The 14559-nt window shown below is 36.2% G+C and overlaps 1 protein-coding gene across 2 annotated transcripts in view; it reads left to right on the top strand.

Moving 5' to 3' along the window:
• The window catches only part of LOC144978088 (uncharacterized), a 60591-nt gene extending 54784 nt beyond the window's left edge, over positions 1 to 5807 (top strand). For both annotated transcript variants that reach the window (XM_078923648.1, XM_078923649.1), the window contains 3 exons: positions 345 to 463; positions 1299 to 1425; positions 2779 to 5807. In XM_078923648.1, the coding sequence (XP_078779774.1) occupies positions 345 to 463; positions 1299 to 1425; positions 2779 to 2912 (380 nt within the window). In that variant the 3' untranslated portion in view covers positions 2913 to 5807. The remainder of the gene's footprint in view (positions 1 to 344; positions 464 to 1298; positions 1426 to 2778) is intronic.
• The last annotated feature ends 8752 nt before the right edge of the window (positions 5808 to 14559 follow it).

Here is a 14559-nt window from a genome sequence, read left to right as displayed (position 1 = left end):
TATATTCTATAGTGAACTTCGAACAACATGTGTGTGTGACTGTTGTGGTGATTTCGTAGTCGAATGCATGAACGTGTGTGATACCAAAAAAAACTATTGTAAAGCACCTCTGAGCACTATTTGTGGATACTGGTGCTAGTGCTATATCAAATAATAATTATAATATAATAGCTAGAAACATTTCCGATAACACACTTTATAGTAACATTTACAAAAAAGTTAAAGAACACATTGCAATGCAGGAGAAGAGACCCATGATATACTGAACACAGGAAATTTTTATCTTTTGTTTTTCAATTCTATTTCTTCGTAACATTTAATTTAATGTAATATTTGTTCAACAGAGGCTCGCAATGCCCAGTGGTTGATGGTGGCAGAGGCTTTCCTGAGGATGTTTATAGAGCTCATCGGCCATTTTGGAAACCATGTTTGTTCTCAACAGGATGGCAATAGGATATTTCAGGTGAGTTTGATATGCAGCTTTATGGTCTTGTAGTATGACACTTGTCTTCAGCCCAGCAGGTCCAAGGTTTGAGTACTGCTCTGTGCAGCACATTGATAACTCATAGAAAAGGCTCTTTAATCACATTCTCTCATTGTACTAAGGTGTAAAATGAGGACTGGCTATTAACACCATTGATCCTGTCAGAGAAAATTGTAATATTGCCCAAAAGGCATCTTGTTTCATTCTACATGTTAATTGTGTATGATTAGTGGATATTTCGCTATTTAACTGTTCAAATGCTTAAGTTATTATAGGCATGATGTCTCATCCTGCATGATGCATTATTGGTGTTTCATTCATCGTGTTTTGTTGATAAAGCGAAAACATTAAATGTCCACAGTATCTGTCTTCATTCAATAAATTGAAGTCTATATTTCATTACTTATTGTTTTATGTTTTTTTTTTTGGAGCACATTTAGTGGATATTCCACTATATGAAAAGAGCTTGAATTTATTTGTATTTCCAATTCCATTGTATTTGAAACATGGAATTACCATAGAATGACCCAATACAAGTCTTCCAAAACATGGAATTACCATAGAATCACCCATGTCTTCCAATACATGGAATTACCATAGAATCACCCATGTCTTCCTACATGGAATTACCATAGAATCACCCATGTCTTCCAAAACATGGAATTACCATAGAATCACCCATGTCTTCCAATACATGGAATTACCATAGAATCACCCATGTCTTCTTACATGGAATTACCATAGAATCACCCATGTCTTCCAAAACATGAAATTACCATAGAATTTCCCATGTCTTCCTATTTTCCCATCACAGAAAGAAGGTTTCATTGTGGAGATGATTTCCAAAGAGATTCGTCAGTTCTTGGAGTGGTTCACGGAAACTCAGATGTTTGAAGTCTTCATCGTCAATCATGTGGAAAAGTCTGACTGGGGATCGTGTGGTAAGTCTGGGTCTGGCTGGGTGGAGGAAGTTTGTGTCTGGGGGAAGTTTGTGTCTGGGTGGAGGTAGTTTGTGTCTGGGTGGAGGTAGTTTGTGTTTGGATGGGGGAAGTTTGTGTCTGGGTGGAGGAAGTTTGTGTCTGGGTGGAGGGAGTTTGTGTCTGAGGGACTTTGTGTCGGGGGGAAGTTTGTGTCTGGGTGGAGGAAGTTTGTGTCTGGGTGGAGGGAATTTGTGTCTGGGTGGAGGGAGTTTGTGTCTGGGTGGAGGGAGTTTGTGTCTGGGTGGAGGAAGTTTGTGTCTGGGTGGAGGAAGTTTGTGTCTGGGTGGAGGAAGTTTGTGGAGGGAGTTTGTGTCTGGGTGGAGGAAGTTTTTGTCTGGGTGGAGGAAGTTTGTGTCAGGATGGAGGGAGTTTGTGTCTGGGTGGAGGAAGTTTGTGTCTGGGTGGAGGAAGTTTGTGTCTGGGTGGAGGAAGTTTGTGGTCTGGGTGGAGGAAGTTTGTGTCTGGATGGAGGAAGTTTGTGTCTTGGTGGAGGAAGTTTGTGTCTGGGGCAAGTTTGTTGTGTTGAATCATGGATTGGATATTATTTCATTACATGTCTTTTTTTTAATGGGGAAAACCGGATTTTTAAAACTCTATCATAATATGGAGGCAACATGGCTCAGCGGTACGGTCTTTGCTTCATACCTGAAAGGTACAGAGTTCGAATCATACACAGCAGCGCTGTGAGGCCTTGAGCAAGTCACCTCGTTCTAGCTCAACTTGCTGCGCTGCACTGCGGCTGATGTCTAGGTTATTCCAGTCTTTCCTTGGAATAGACACTAGAGACAAATTTCCCATATGGAATGAATAAAGGGATTATTATATATTGAAATAATAAAAAATGAAAATATTTAGCTATTTCCGATAGACATAGAATTTATTCTCTATGTTAATGTATTTACAATTTTATTGGGTTTTTTTTTGTTGTTGTCTGAAGAAGGGTTTTGAGCATGAAACGTGCCATGCTTTGGTATTTTATTCTTTTTTTTGAAGCTTTAATATTCATTTTTGTATATTATTGCTGTTTACAGTCCACAGCTTCTAACAGCTTGGTATCAGTTTGGCTATTTAATTCTTTCTCTCTTCTCCCCCCCCCCCTCGACCCCCCTTCACCCCCCCTCTCCCTCGACCCCCCTTCACCCCCCCTCCACCTCGTTCCTCCTTCGCCCCCCCCCTCCACCTCGTTCCTCCTTCGCTCCCCCCTCCACCTCGTTCCTCCTTCGCCGCCCCCCTCCACCTCGTTCCTCCTTCACCCCCCTCCACCCCCCTCCACCTCAACCCCCTTCGCCCCCCCCCCTCTCCCTCTCTCCCCAGATTTATTTATGCAGCGTCTTCAAGACTACAAGGACTCCCGAGAGGAATCTCGCAGACACAACAAGGGCTTGGGGGCCAAAGTGAAAAACTTTGGGAAAGCAATCAAGACTAAACTGTCTGTAGCTATAGATTGATGAGGGATGATGAAGACTAACAGGCGTCATGTCCAGTCCTACATGTTAAATGTTGCTGTTGACCAGGGACCTCTTGTAAAGCGCTTTGAGCATATTCAGTGGATATTGCGCTATATAAAGCTCAATTAATTTTTAAAAAATTATTTTTAAGACGGGGATGGACGAGAGAGAGACTTTGTTGTGCGGCTACGTGGTCTTGTGGTATGACACTTGCTTTTGGATCAGACAGTCCCGGGTTCAAGCCTCACTCAGCGCTTAATTGAGTCCTTGGAAAAGGCTCTTTACTCACATTCTCTCACCATACTCAGGTGTAAAATAAGTACCTGGCTGTTAACAGCGTTGCCTCTGCCCGAAAAAAATTGTAACATTGCCTAACAGGCGTCATGTCTCATTCTACTTGTTACATGTTGCTGTTGGTCAGGGACCCTTTGTAAAGCGCTTTGAACACGTTTAGTGTATATTACGCTTTATAAAAGCTCAATTTTAAGTTTTAAGTTTAAGTTTTCATGTTATTTTTACAAAATCTGTGAAGTTGTCGATTGACTGTGGCCAAAATGGACAATTCAGATGCTTTTGGTTCGACTCCTATCACAACATGAATTCCACTTTCTCAAGGGAACGAGGAAATCAAAAGCCATGTGGTTGTGTCTCTCGATGTCATCGAAGTGAAAATTGATGTCTCGATGTCATTGGAGTGAAAATTTATGTCTCGATGTCATCGAAGTGAAAATTGATGTCTCGATGTCATCGGAGTGAAAATTGATGTCTCGATGTCATCGGAGTGAAAATTGATGTCTCGATGTTATCGGAGTGAAAATTGATGTCTCGATGTCATCGGAGTGAAAATTGATGTCTCGATGTCATCGGAGTGAAAATTGATGTCTCGATGTCATCGGAGTGAAAATTGATGTCTCGATGTCATCGGAGTGAAAATTGATGTCTCGATGTCATCGTAGTGAAAATTGATGTCTCGATGTCATCGGAGTGAAAATTGATGTCTCGATGTCATCAGAGTGAAAATTGATGTCTCGATGTCATCGAAGTGAAAATTGATGTCTCGATGTCATCGGAGTGAAAATTGATGTCTCGTTGTCATCGGAGTGAAAATTGATGTCTCGATGTCATCGGAGTGAAAATTGATGTCTCGATGTCATCGTAGTGAAAATTGATGTCTCGATGTCATCGGAGTGAAAATTGATGTCTCGATGTCATCGGAGTGAAAATTGATGTCTCGATGTCATCGGAGTGAAAATTGATGCCTGAGGTGATGGAAATGCCTCCCTGTTTCAACTACGACAGTTATTTCATATTCTTGTCATGTTTTTTGATGTTAGATTTATATATAATGAGATTATGATTACTTGAGATACAGCACCTTTACCTAAGGGAGGTAATTTGCTTCTGTGTGTTGGTAGTGTTTTCAATGTTATTCCACCCCTCTCATTGGAAAACCCAACCATTTCTTGGTAAATACATCATCGTTGAATAATGCTTTGAACGCGTTGAATAAAAATTTTATTCAACGATTGCAGAATATTTTCGCACATTTTATTGGTGTGAAATAAGGTGTAAAAGACAGCTGATTGGTAATTATAAATAATCTTTTGGTGCGCATGAATATAAATCCAACGTTTTTAGTTTTAGGTCAAATTGTCGTTCAAGCAGAAGGAGAAAGATACAAATTATGGTGAATAGAAGTACTAATACCATACCATTTGGGTACAAAATATCTAATAATTTTACATGGAGGGGTAGAATAAGCGTATTCTTTCATCTCTTTGTATTTATTAAACTCGTTCTATTTTTATCGTGCAATAACGAATACTCGCAAGCTCGTGGTGTTATCGGGCACGATAAAAATAACTCGTTTAATAAATACAAAGAGATGAAAGAATCGTATATTATCAGCCTGGTTGTAATTCTTTCCCGTGTTAGAGTTGACACATTAGGGAGCCGGCACTTGTGTGTGTGATAGAAATGTGACATTTGAAAAAGTCTGTGTGGACCAGTGTAAGATGAAGCAGAAAGAAAAATACAATTTAAAAAAAAACATCAAAATAAAATCAGCTGTCGTGGCTGGCTGATTTTTTTTGTTTTTTGTTTGTTTTTGTTGTTGTTTTGATTTTCTTGTATTTTTTTTTCTGCATTGTCTGTCACTGTTTCATACGCACCTTTTCAGATTCCTTGTTCGAAGAGTTGAATTCATATCATTCAACTCAATATTCTCTGATTTATCTAAAACTACAAAGGCAGGGTTTCTTAACTCACTCAACCCTAACACCGACTATATCCGTAGTTTACCCGGGTTACTTTTTCCCCCATGCTTATTTATTACACTTTTATAAGTCAAATTATTGGCGTAGTATCAAAGCTAGTGGGGTTTTTTTTTTTGTTTGTTTTTTTTCGCATGTTTATGATAGTTGAATAAAACAATCTATGTACATGCATCATTTTTAATACATTTTTTTTTCCAATTTTGAACAGTAGCAAAAATCTCTAGGATTGAGTGAGTTAATGAGGCAAAAATTACCTCATACGACGGTGCCATCCTATCTGTCAACGGTCTTTGTGTAGTTTGTTATTTTATCATTTTTAATCATATGATTGCAAAGGCAAGTAGGGGGGGAGGGGGGGGGGGGGGAGGAAGGGTTTCCCATGACATGTAATAACTCCAACCATTCTAGGATTTGTATAATCATTGTCGGCATAGAGCAAAATAAAAATAATTAATTAGTATCTTTATTTTGATGGATTTGTACTCACCAATCTCGAAGATGAAGTGTTTGATAAAAGACTGCTATTTCTTTTACTCGTCTCACTTCATGTTTAGATTTGATTACATTTACAATAATATTGAATCAAATGAGACAGATAAGAAAAGTTTAGATTGCATAACTATCTTTCCATTTCTGCTTCATTGAATATAAAGACACAACAATTTTTCACTGTACATTAAATTTGTAGATAATATTAAAAATGGATGAAAAATCGATGGACAACTTTTGTATAACCCACAATTTAGCAGTAAATTAAGAATTCAGATGGTTTAAATGATGTGTAAATGTAAAGCAGCGATTTTTGTGGATGAAGAATAGATTGGATTGTGATACAGTAAAACTGGTGTTTTTATGTTGGAGTAAAAGTGATGAATAATCAGAAAAATGAATCCTTGGGTGTTTGCACTTTATTGATGTCATGCTCTCCTCAATTCAACACATAAAATAAATAAATAAACCCATTAATTATATTTGTGAAATGAAATTATATTCATGTTTCATCTTCTGTATCACTCGATTCAAACGTCGTTTTGAGAGGAGGGGGGGGGGGGGGGAGGTGTGTGTGTGTGTGTGTGTGTGTGTGTGTGTGTGTGTGTGTGTGTTTGTGTTATGTCCAGTAGCGTTGCATGATTACAGTATAAAGGTGGTGCCTGGCGCCGTTTTAACCAATAGAGAAACGCCCCTGGGTATGTCTATGAGAAAATGGGATAAATTTTTGTAATGGAATTCTGTGACAATGTTTGATCACTTTTGCTTTAGATTTTAAAAAATTAAAAAATGAATGTTACAGCTGCCCATCACTCTGATTGCATTTTACAACAAAATCAAAGAAATTGATCTTATCAATGGAGCACATCGGATAAGGCAAATTGTCTTGTAACAACACTGTCAAGCTACAGTGAGCACAATCATTGACAAGGTAGGTGAAAAGGATTGCAAACTTTGAACCCCCCCCCCCTGGCCCAAGAGGGTAAGATCTTTAAAACATTTTACCATCACTGGACTCAGGTGTGAATGAGTGCCTTGTTATATGGTTGGTCGCTGATATTGTACGATTGCTAATAGCTTTTGAATGCTTTATGGAACGAGAATTTGGTTTTCATACAACTGTCAAGGACAAAAATGAATCTATGCACATTGGGCTTTATTTGGAGGCAAAACGACTTGAAACAATTGTGATATATAGACATTATTTTGTTTGTTTATTTCTTATTTTATTAACCTCTATTCATGTGAAAGGCAGAGCCTTCACTGGTAGATTTTTTCCTACGCATTTTCTGTGTGTTTGTCTGTTTTATATGATAATGTCTGTTTTATATGATAATGTCTGTTTTATATGTTAATGTCTGTTTTATATGTTAATGTCTGTTTTATATGATAATGTCTGTTTTATATGATAATGTCTGTTTTATATGTTAATGTCTGTTTTATACGATAATGTCTGTTTTATATGTTAATGTCTGTTTTATATGATAATGTCTGTTTTATATGTTAATGCCTGTTTTATATGATGTTAATGTCTGTTTTATATGTTAATGTCTGTTTTATATGATAATGATCATTAAAAAAAACAAAACTCAGGTGGGGACAGGTTCCATTTGTTCAATTTAAAGTACTTAAACATACAAATGTGTATGATCAAGAGGGTGACAATCAATTTTTCTAGTCCTTTTGTAGTACAAACACCGGTTTATATTTTAACTCTTCAAGCTTTCTACGTATTGTGACATTTTTATGACTCACTGCATCAATCTGGTTTTTTGTCGGAGTGAAACTGATGAAGGGAATTGAGTAACAACTGTAGATGGTGGTCTGTTGAATTATGTTGGTGCGGCAATGTGGTCTTGTGGTATGACACTCGCTTTCGGATCGGGGCATAGTTGAGTCCTTGGAAAAGGCTCTTTATTCACATTTTCTCACCGTACTCGGATGTAAAATGAGTACCTGGTCGTTAACAGCGTTGTTGTCTGTCCGAAAAAAATGGTTATACCGCCTAACAGGCGTCATGTCCCGTCCTAAGTGTTAAGCGTTGCTGTTGGCCAGGGATCCTTGTAAAGGGCTTAGAGCACGTTTAGTGAATATTATGCTATATAAAAAGCTAATTTTTTTTAATACCAATAAATATGATGAATGTGATTTTGAAATATTAAGGAAAAGTTAATCCAATGTATTCTGTGTCAATCTGAACTGTGTGTTTTGTGTCTTCAACGGCTATCACTCTCAGTGGCTGGAGTTCCTGACGTCCCATAGTGTGCAGGGGGATACTTACTGCGTCTTCTATCCCCCCATATCTAGCTTCCAACATGCTTTCTGTCTTGTCTTGGAATGAGATTGCTAGGTGTTGTCCTGGCGCTGGCCAGATACCCTGGCTGAGAGGGAAACAGTTGATTGTATAATTATAGTTTTGGGAGATGATATTTTTTTCCTTGTAAATCATCTCTCTGTTATGTATTGTTATTTTTTTATTTTTAATATATGATTTGTAAATATTTGAGTGTATTCCTCTTAGTGGGATCTTGTGCTGGTGTCTGGGTAAGACTTTTAAGTGATCTCAAACTAAGTACTTTGATAGTGTTTTGATAGTTATTACTGTAACTTATGAGGGTTATTATTATTCTATATTAGGGCTATCTGTTATTAATACTGTAACTTATGAAGAACTTATTATGGCTATCTGTTATAATTACTGTAACTTATGAGGAACTGATTATGGCTATCTGTTATTATTACTGTAACTTATGAGGAGTTATAACGACTAAATATTGGAATGTTAATGTGTTTGTTCTCACAGATTTTGACATAATGTTTGATAAGAATTTTCCTTGTGATGAATGAAATGAAATGATGTGCTTGTTGTTGTTGTTGTTGTTTTCCTTGTTAGACTCTCACCCAATCAACACTAGGGAATGAGATTAGCGGAAGAGTAACGTCCCTTGATTGGGCGTTACCCATAGTCTGTAACGTCACCGGCGGAAAAGTTATTAGAGAGAGAACGTCATGTTGGTTGTGCGCATGCGTCTCTCGTCCTCGCGAGGACGCGAGACGCATGCGCACAACCAACATGACGTTCTCTCTCTGATAACTTTTCCGCCGGTGACGTCACAGTCTATGGGTGACGTCCAATCAAGGGACGCTACTCTTGCGCTAATCTCATCCCCTATCATGACTCATCATTTTGATGGATGATGAAATGAAATGATGTTTTGCTGTTGTTGCTTTCCTTGTTAGACCATCATCCAATCAACAAACATGACCCATGATAATATTGTGATAAAATAGATGACACAGCAAGTATTATTCTTATTTTCATTTATATATGTGAATGCTTTTTCAAAAAAAATTCACAGAATGTTTTTATTTACTTATTAATTCTGTAAAAAACCCCCAAAAAACAACAAAAATCAATAGTTTGAATAATATGCTTAAAAGTTGTCAGAGAAAAATGTAAATAGTGATAGAGTATGTGGCCTAGTGGTATGACACTCGCTTTCTGATCGGAAAGTCCTGGGTTCGAACCTCGTTCAGCGCATAGTTGAGTCCTTGAAAAAGGCTCTTTACTCACTTTCTCTCACCGTACTCAGGTGTAAAATGAGTACCTGGCTTTTAACAGTGTTGATTCTGTCGGGAAAAAAATAAATTATAATATCGCCTAACAGGTGTCATGTCTCATTCTACATGTTACGTGTTGCTGTTGGTCAGAGACCCTTTGTAAAGCGCTTTGAGCATGTTTAGTGGATATTGCGCTTTGTAAAAAAAGCTAAAAGAAGCTCAAGATAGGGTAAAAGTAGCCCCAGTCAAATCCCTAGATAGTCGGTGTTTGGGTTGACTGAGTTCTAAAACAAATGAAAATTTATATAGAACATTTCTACAAAGAAATCATGCTCAATGCACTTCACATTATTTCATTTATTCCCGTTGCAGCCGATATGGAACCAAATTTTCATTTCATAAAGTATCAGTCATCCGTTAAGCATCCTTTTTGTACTGACACTCTCACAATATCCATCCCTGCCAATAGCCAGGTACTCATTCACACCCAATTCGAGTGGGGTAATGTGTGTTTGAAGCGACTTACCCAATGTCAAGATGCCAGAATTTTCCACAATCACTTTCACCATCCAGTCACTGATCACGATTGATATTGCTTTACTTTTATGACATGACGTTCCACACACATAATATGCAAAATGATTCAATGAATTAATCAGCACACATTTTCGTAGAGATTTGAATCAATCGGTATGTAAGAATGTCAGGGGCCGAGGGCCTGATGAAATTGGGTGTGGGGGGGGGGGGGTGTATTATTATATTATTATTATTATTATTATTATTATTATTATTATTATTATTATTATTATTATATTATTATTATTATTATTATTATTATTATTATTATTAATATTATTATTATATTATTATTATTATTATTATTAATTATTATTATTATTATTATTATTATTATTATTATTATTTATTATTATTTTATTTATTATTATTATTATTAATATTATTTATTATTATTATTATTATTATTATTATTATTATTATTATTATTATTATTATTATTTATTATTATTATTATTATTATTATTATTATTATTATTATTATTTTTATTATTATTATTATTTTATTATTATTATTATTATTATTATTATTATTATTATTATTATTATTATTATTATTATATTATTATTATTATTATTATTATTATTATTATTATTATTATTATTATTATTATTATTATTATTAATATATTTATTATTATTATATATTATTATATTATTATTATTATTATATTATTATTATTATTATTATTTATTATTATATATATTAATATTAATTATTATTATTATTAATTAAGATTATTTTATATATATAATTTCATGTCGAAAGATTTTGTTCAATAAGAAAATTTGTTGTTTATAATTTGTTGATGTCATCGAAAAACAGTTGAACCGTTTCAATATGATGATGAATGAGACCCGTCGCTGCAAACTGGTAATATGTCGGGGTGGTATGGATGCTAATACATTGAATTTGTAGGCCATAAACGCGAGACTTGGGGTTCATGTTCGTAATAAATAAACACAAATAATTATAACAGCTTCAAAAAAGGAACAAAATACTCAAACTCAGAACGTTTCGGACTCAAAACCCTTCTTCAGCTAACAAAAAAAAAAAAGAAAGAAAAGAAAAATAAATGCATTTCTGAAAAACCAGATCAACGACAGAGAAATATCTGTATGTAATATTACTCATAAACGGGGATGGCAAAAAGGAATAATAACAAAGGCCATCCGAGTGACGTCAACTTTATACTGTATCTATAGCGTTAATATCCTTACGTCATAATACCGGTTTGAGTCGGTGGGTCACATTTTGGCCTGAAATGGAAGTTTGAGAAACGTGTTACCCCCGGGCATATTGTTCTTGCCATGGCTTGGCTTGGCACGTTGGTTTCTGTCTATAATGACTGTACATACTTATATATATATATATATATATATATATATATATATATATATATATATATATATATATATATATATATATATATATATATATATATATATATATGATTATTATTACTCCTACAGATCTACGGGAAGTGACAAGAAACAGATCTGTAGGAGTAATAATAATTATAATTAAAATGTTTATAAATAGCTCATTTTATCAAAAAGTTGAGCACTATTATTTCATGGTTTTTGCTTTTATATATATATATATATATATATATATATATATATATATATATATATATATATATATATATATATATATATATATATATATATAATTACACACATATATAAATATATGTAGAACTATATGCACACACCTTCCATGTATGTAATGTGTTTTTATTGATTCTCTTGACACACATTTGCCATATCTCTCAACAAATTTACCTTTTACATAACACGTGTGACCTTTGAACTCAACGGGGTATTAATTAGGTCGGGGTGACCCAGGCGCAGAAAATGGAATTTTAGGTGTAAATTCTGACATTTTATTTGAATCAATCCATTAACAAGAATGGTGAATATTATCGTTTCGTAAACTTCTCTCCGATCTGAAATTTTGTCATTTGGTCTAGATAGTTTCACTCCCGATTCAGTTGTTTTTGTTTTGGCATTCGGTTCATGGTTCATATCAAAGCGGGAAATTAAGGTGCAGGCACTGGCTTAATCCTCTCCTTTCTGGCCTTTTTCAGAATTTTCCCCAATACAATCAAAGGTCGTACCCCAAATAATACTGTACGCCCAAATAATAAATACCAACTATAATTTATTGCTTTTGTCTCCAAATACCAAGTAACACCAATCAAAGAAAGTAATTTTCTAGTACTCAAGATAATGACCTAGTTTAACTGATATACAAGCACCGTGAACTCATTAAATCCACTTGCTGTAAGCTAACTCTTACATTAGGTCCAAAAAACCATTGAATTGTGCAAATTGGGATTGAAAGCATGAAAATTACGTATTGCTGTTGGTCAAGGACCCCCCTTGTAAAACGCTATAAGCAAGTTTAGTGGATATTGCGCTGTATAAAAGCTCAAGTAATTTTTTTTTAAAAAGCTCAAGCTTCATTCACACTTTTTTTTCTCCTCATCGGTTTCCTGTTTCCGGTTCATCACCACGTCATAAATACCAATAAGAGGTTAGAGATCGCATCATACTTTTATGCAAATTATAGTTTTACTCCCTACATCAGCTATTTCTCAATACTCTTTTGACGTATTTCCTTTGTCTCCAAAATCCTCTCATGATCTCTGACAGCATTATATTTATTATAGGCTGATTTGAATACATTTGATCGTTCATGTTTTTTCAGTTGTACCAAACACACTGGACTTGAGTTTTTATGTATACTTCTTTGTTTGTTGACAACCTGATAAAGTCTGGACTCTGGGTGGGGTTCCTGACCTCCCATAGTGGGCAGGGAGGTACATACTGTATCCTCTATCCCCTTATATCTGTTTTCCAACATGCTTTCTGTCTTTGTCTTGGAATGAGATTACTTGGTTTTGTCCTGGCCCTGCCGGAGTCCTAGCTGAGAGGGAAACAGTCAAATGCATTGTTTTTGTTTTGGGAGATGATATTTTTTTCCTTGTAAATCATCTCTCTGTTATGTATTATTATATTTGTTATTTTGAATGTATAATGGAAGCATTTGAGTGTATTCCTCTTTGTTGGATTTTGTGTTTGTTTTCCGGATGAGACTGTAGGTGATCTCAAACTAAGTACATTGGTGGTATGCTCTTGGAATCTACATCTGATCCCTATTTGTTCCCAGTTCCCCTTTGTCTTACTTTCTCTTGGGTGCTTTAATTATAATTCTATAACTTTTTACTATCCAATTTTCTTCCTTTTTACTGGCGCTGATATAACCTAAATGTGTTGCAAGTGCCGTAAAACCCTTAAAAACAAAACACACAAAGTCTGGACTCTGGGTGGGGTAATTTGACCTCTCACTGTGGGCAGGAGGTCACTTGCTGTGTCTTATATCCCTGGATGGGGTCCATTGACCTACCATGATGGGCAGGAGGTCACTTGCTGTGTCTTATATCCCGGGTTGGGGGTCCATTGACCTCCTATGATGGCAGGGGGTCACTTGTGTCTTCTATCCCTGAGTGGGGTCCATTGGCCTCCCATGATGGGAAGGAGGTCACTTGTTGTGTCTTCTATCCCTGGGTGGGGTCCTTTAACCTCCCATGGTGGAAGGAGGTCACTTGTTATGTCTTCTATCCCTGTGTGGGGTCCTTTGACCTCCCATGGTGGGCAGGAGGTCACTTGCTGTGTCTTATATCCATGGGTGGGGTCCATTGACCTCTCATGATGGGCAGGAGGTCATTTGCTGTGTATTAAATCCCTGGGTGAGGTCCATTGACCTCCCATGGTGGGCACTGGGTGGGGATCCTGACCTCCCATAGCGGGCAGGGAGGTACATACTGTGTCTTCTATCCCCTTATATCTTTTTCCAACATGCTTTCTGTCTTTGTCTCGGAATGAGATTACTTGGTTTTGTCTTGGCACTGGCCGGAATCCTAGCTGGGAGGGAAACAGTCAAATGCATAGTTATTGTTTTGGGAGATATTTTTTTCCTTGTAAATCATCTCTCTGTTATGTATTATTATTTTTATTTTGAATGTATAATGTAAGCATTTGAGTGTGTTCCTCTTTGTTGGATTTTGTGCTTGTGTCTGGATGAGACTTGTAGGTGATTTCAAACTAAGTACATTGGTGGTGTGCTCTTGGAATCTACATCTGATCCCTATTTGTTCTCAGTTCCCCTTTGTCTTACTTTTTCTTGGGTGCTTTAATTGTAATTCTCGAACTTTTTACTATCCCATTTTCTTCCTTTTTACTGGCGCTGATATAACCTAAATGTGTTGTAAGCGCCGTAAAACCCTTAAAAACAAACATTCCCATGGTGGGCAGGGGGTCACTTGTGTCTTCTATTCCTGGATGGGGTCCATTGACCTCCCATGATGGGCAGGAGGTCACTTGCTGTGTCTTATATCCCTGCGTGGGGTCCTTTGACCTCCCATGATGGACATTAGGTCACTTCCTGTGTCTTCTAACCCCTTATATTATGTTTTCCGAGTTGCTTTCTGTCTTTGTCTTTGAATATGATTACTGGGATTTTTCTTGGTCCTTGCCGGAGCACTTGAGTGGGAGGGATGCTGTCAAATTATGTATTGTATTTTGGGTGGGGGGGGGGGGGGGTGAAGGGGATGGGGGTGATATTTTCCCCCCTTGTAAATAATCTCTCGGTTATGCACTGTTAAATGTGTTGGTTATTATTATTATTATTATTATTATTATTATTATTATTATTATTATTATTATTATTATTATTA

This window comes from Berghia stephanieae, chromosome 8, assembly GCF_034508935.2.
Source record: "Berghia stephanieae isolate SIO BIC M18660-M18661 chromosome 8, UCSD_Bste_1.3, whole genome shotgun sequence".
Lineage (NCBI taxonomy): Eukaryota > Metazoa > Mollusca > Gastropoda > Nudibranchia > Aeolidiidae > Berghia > Berghia stephanieae.
This window is presented reverse-complemented; position numbering and strand designations above follow the sequence as displayed.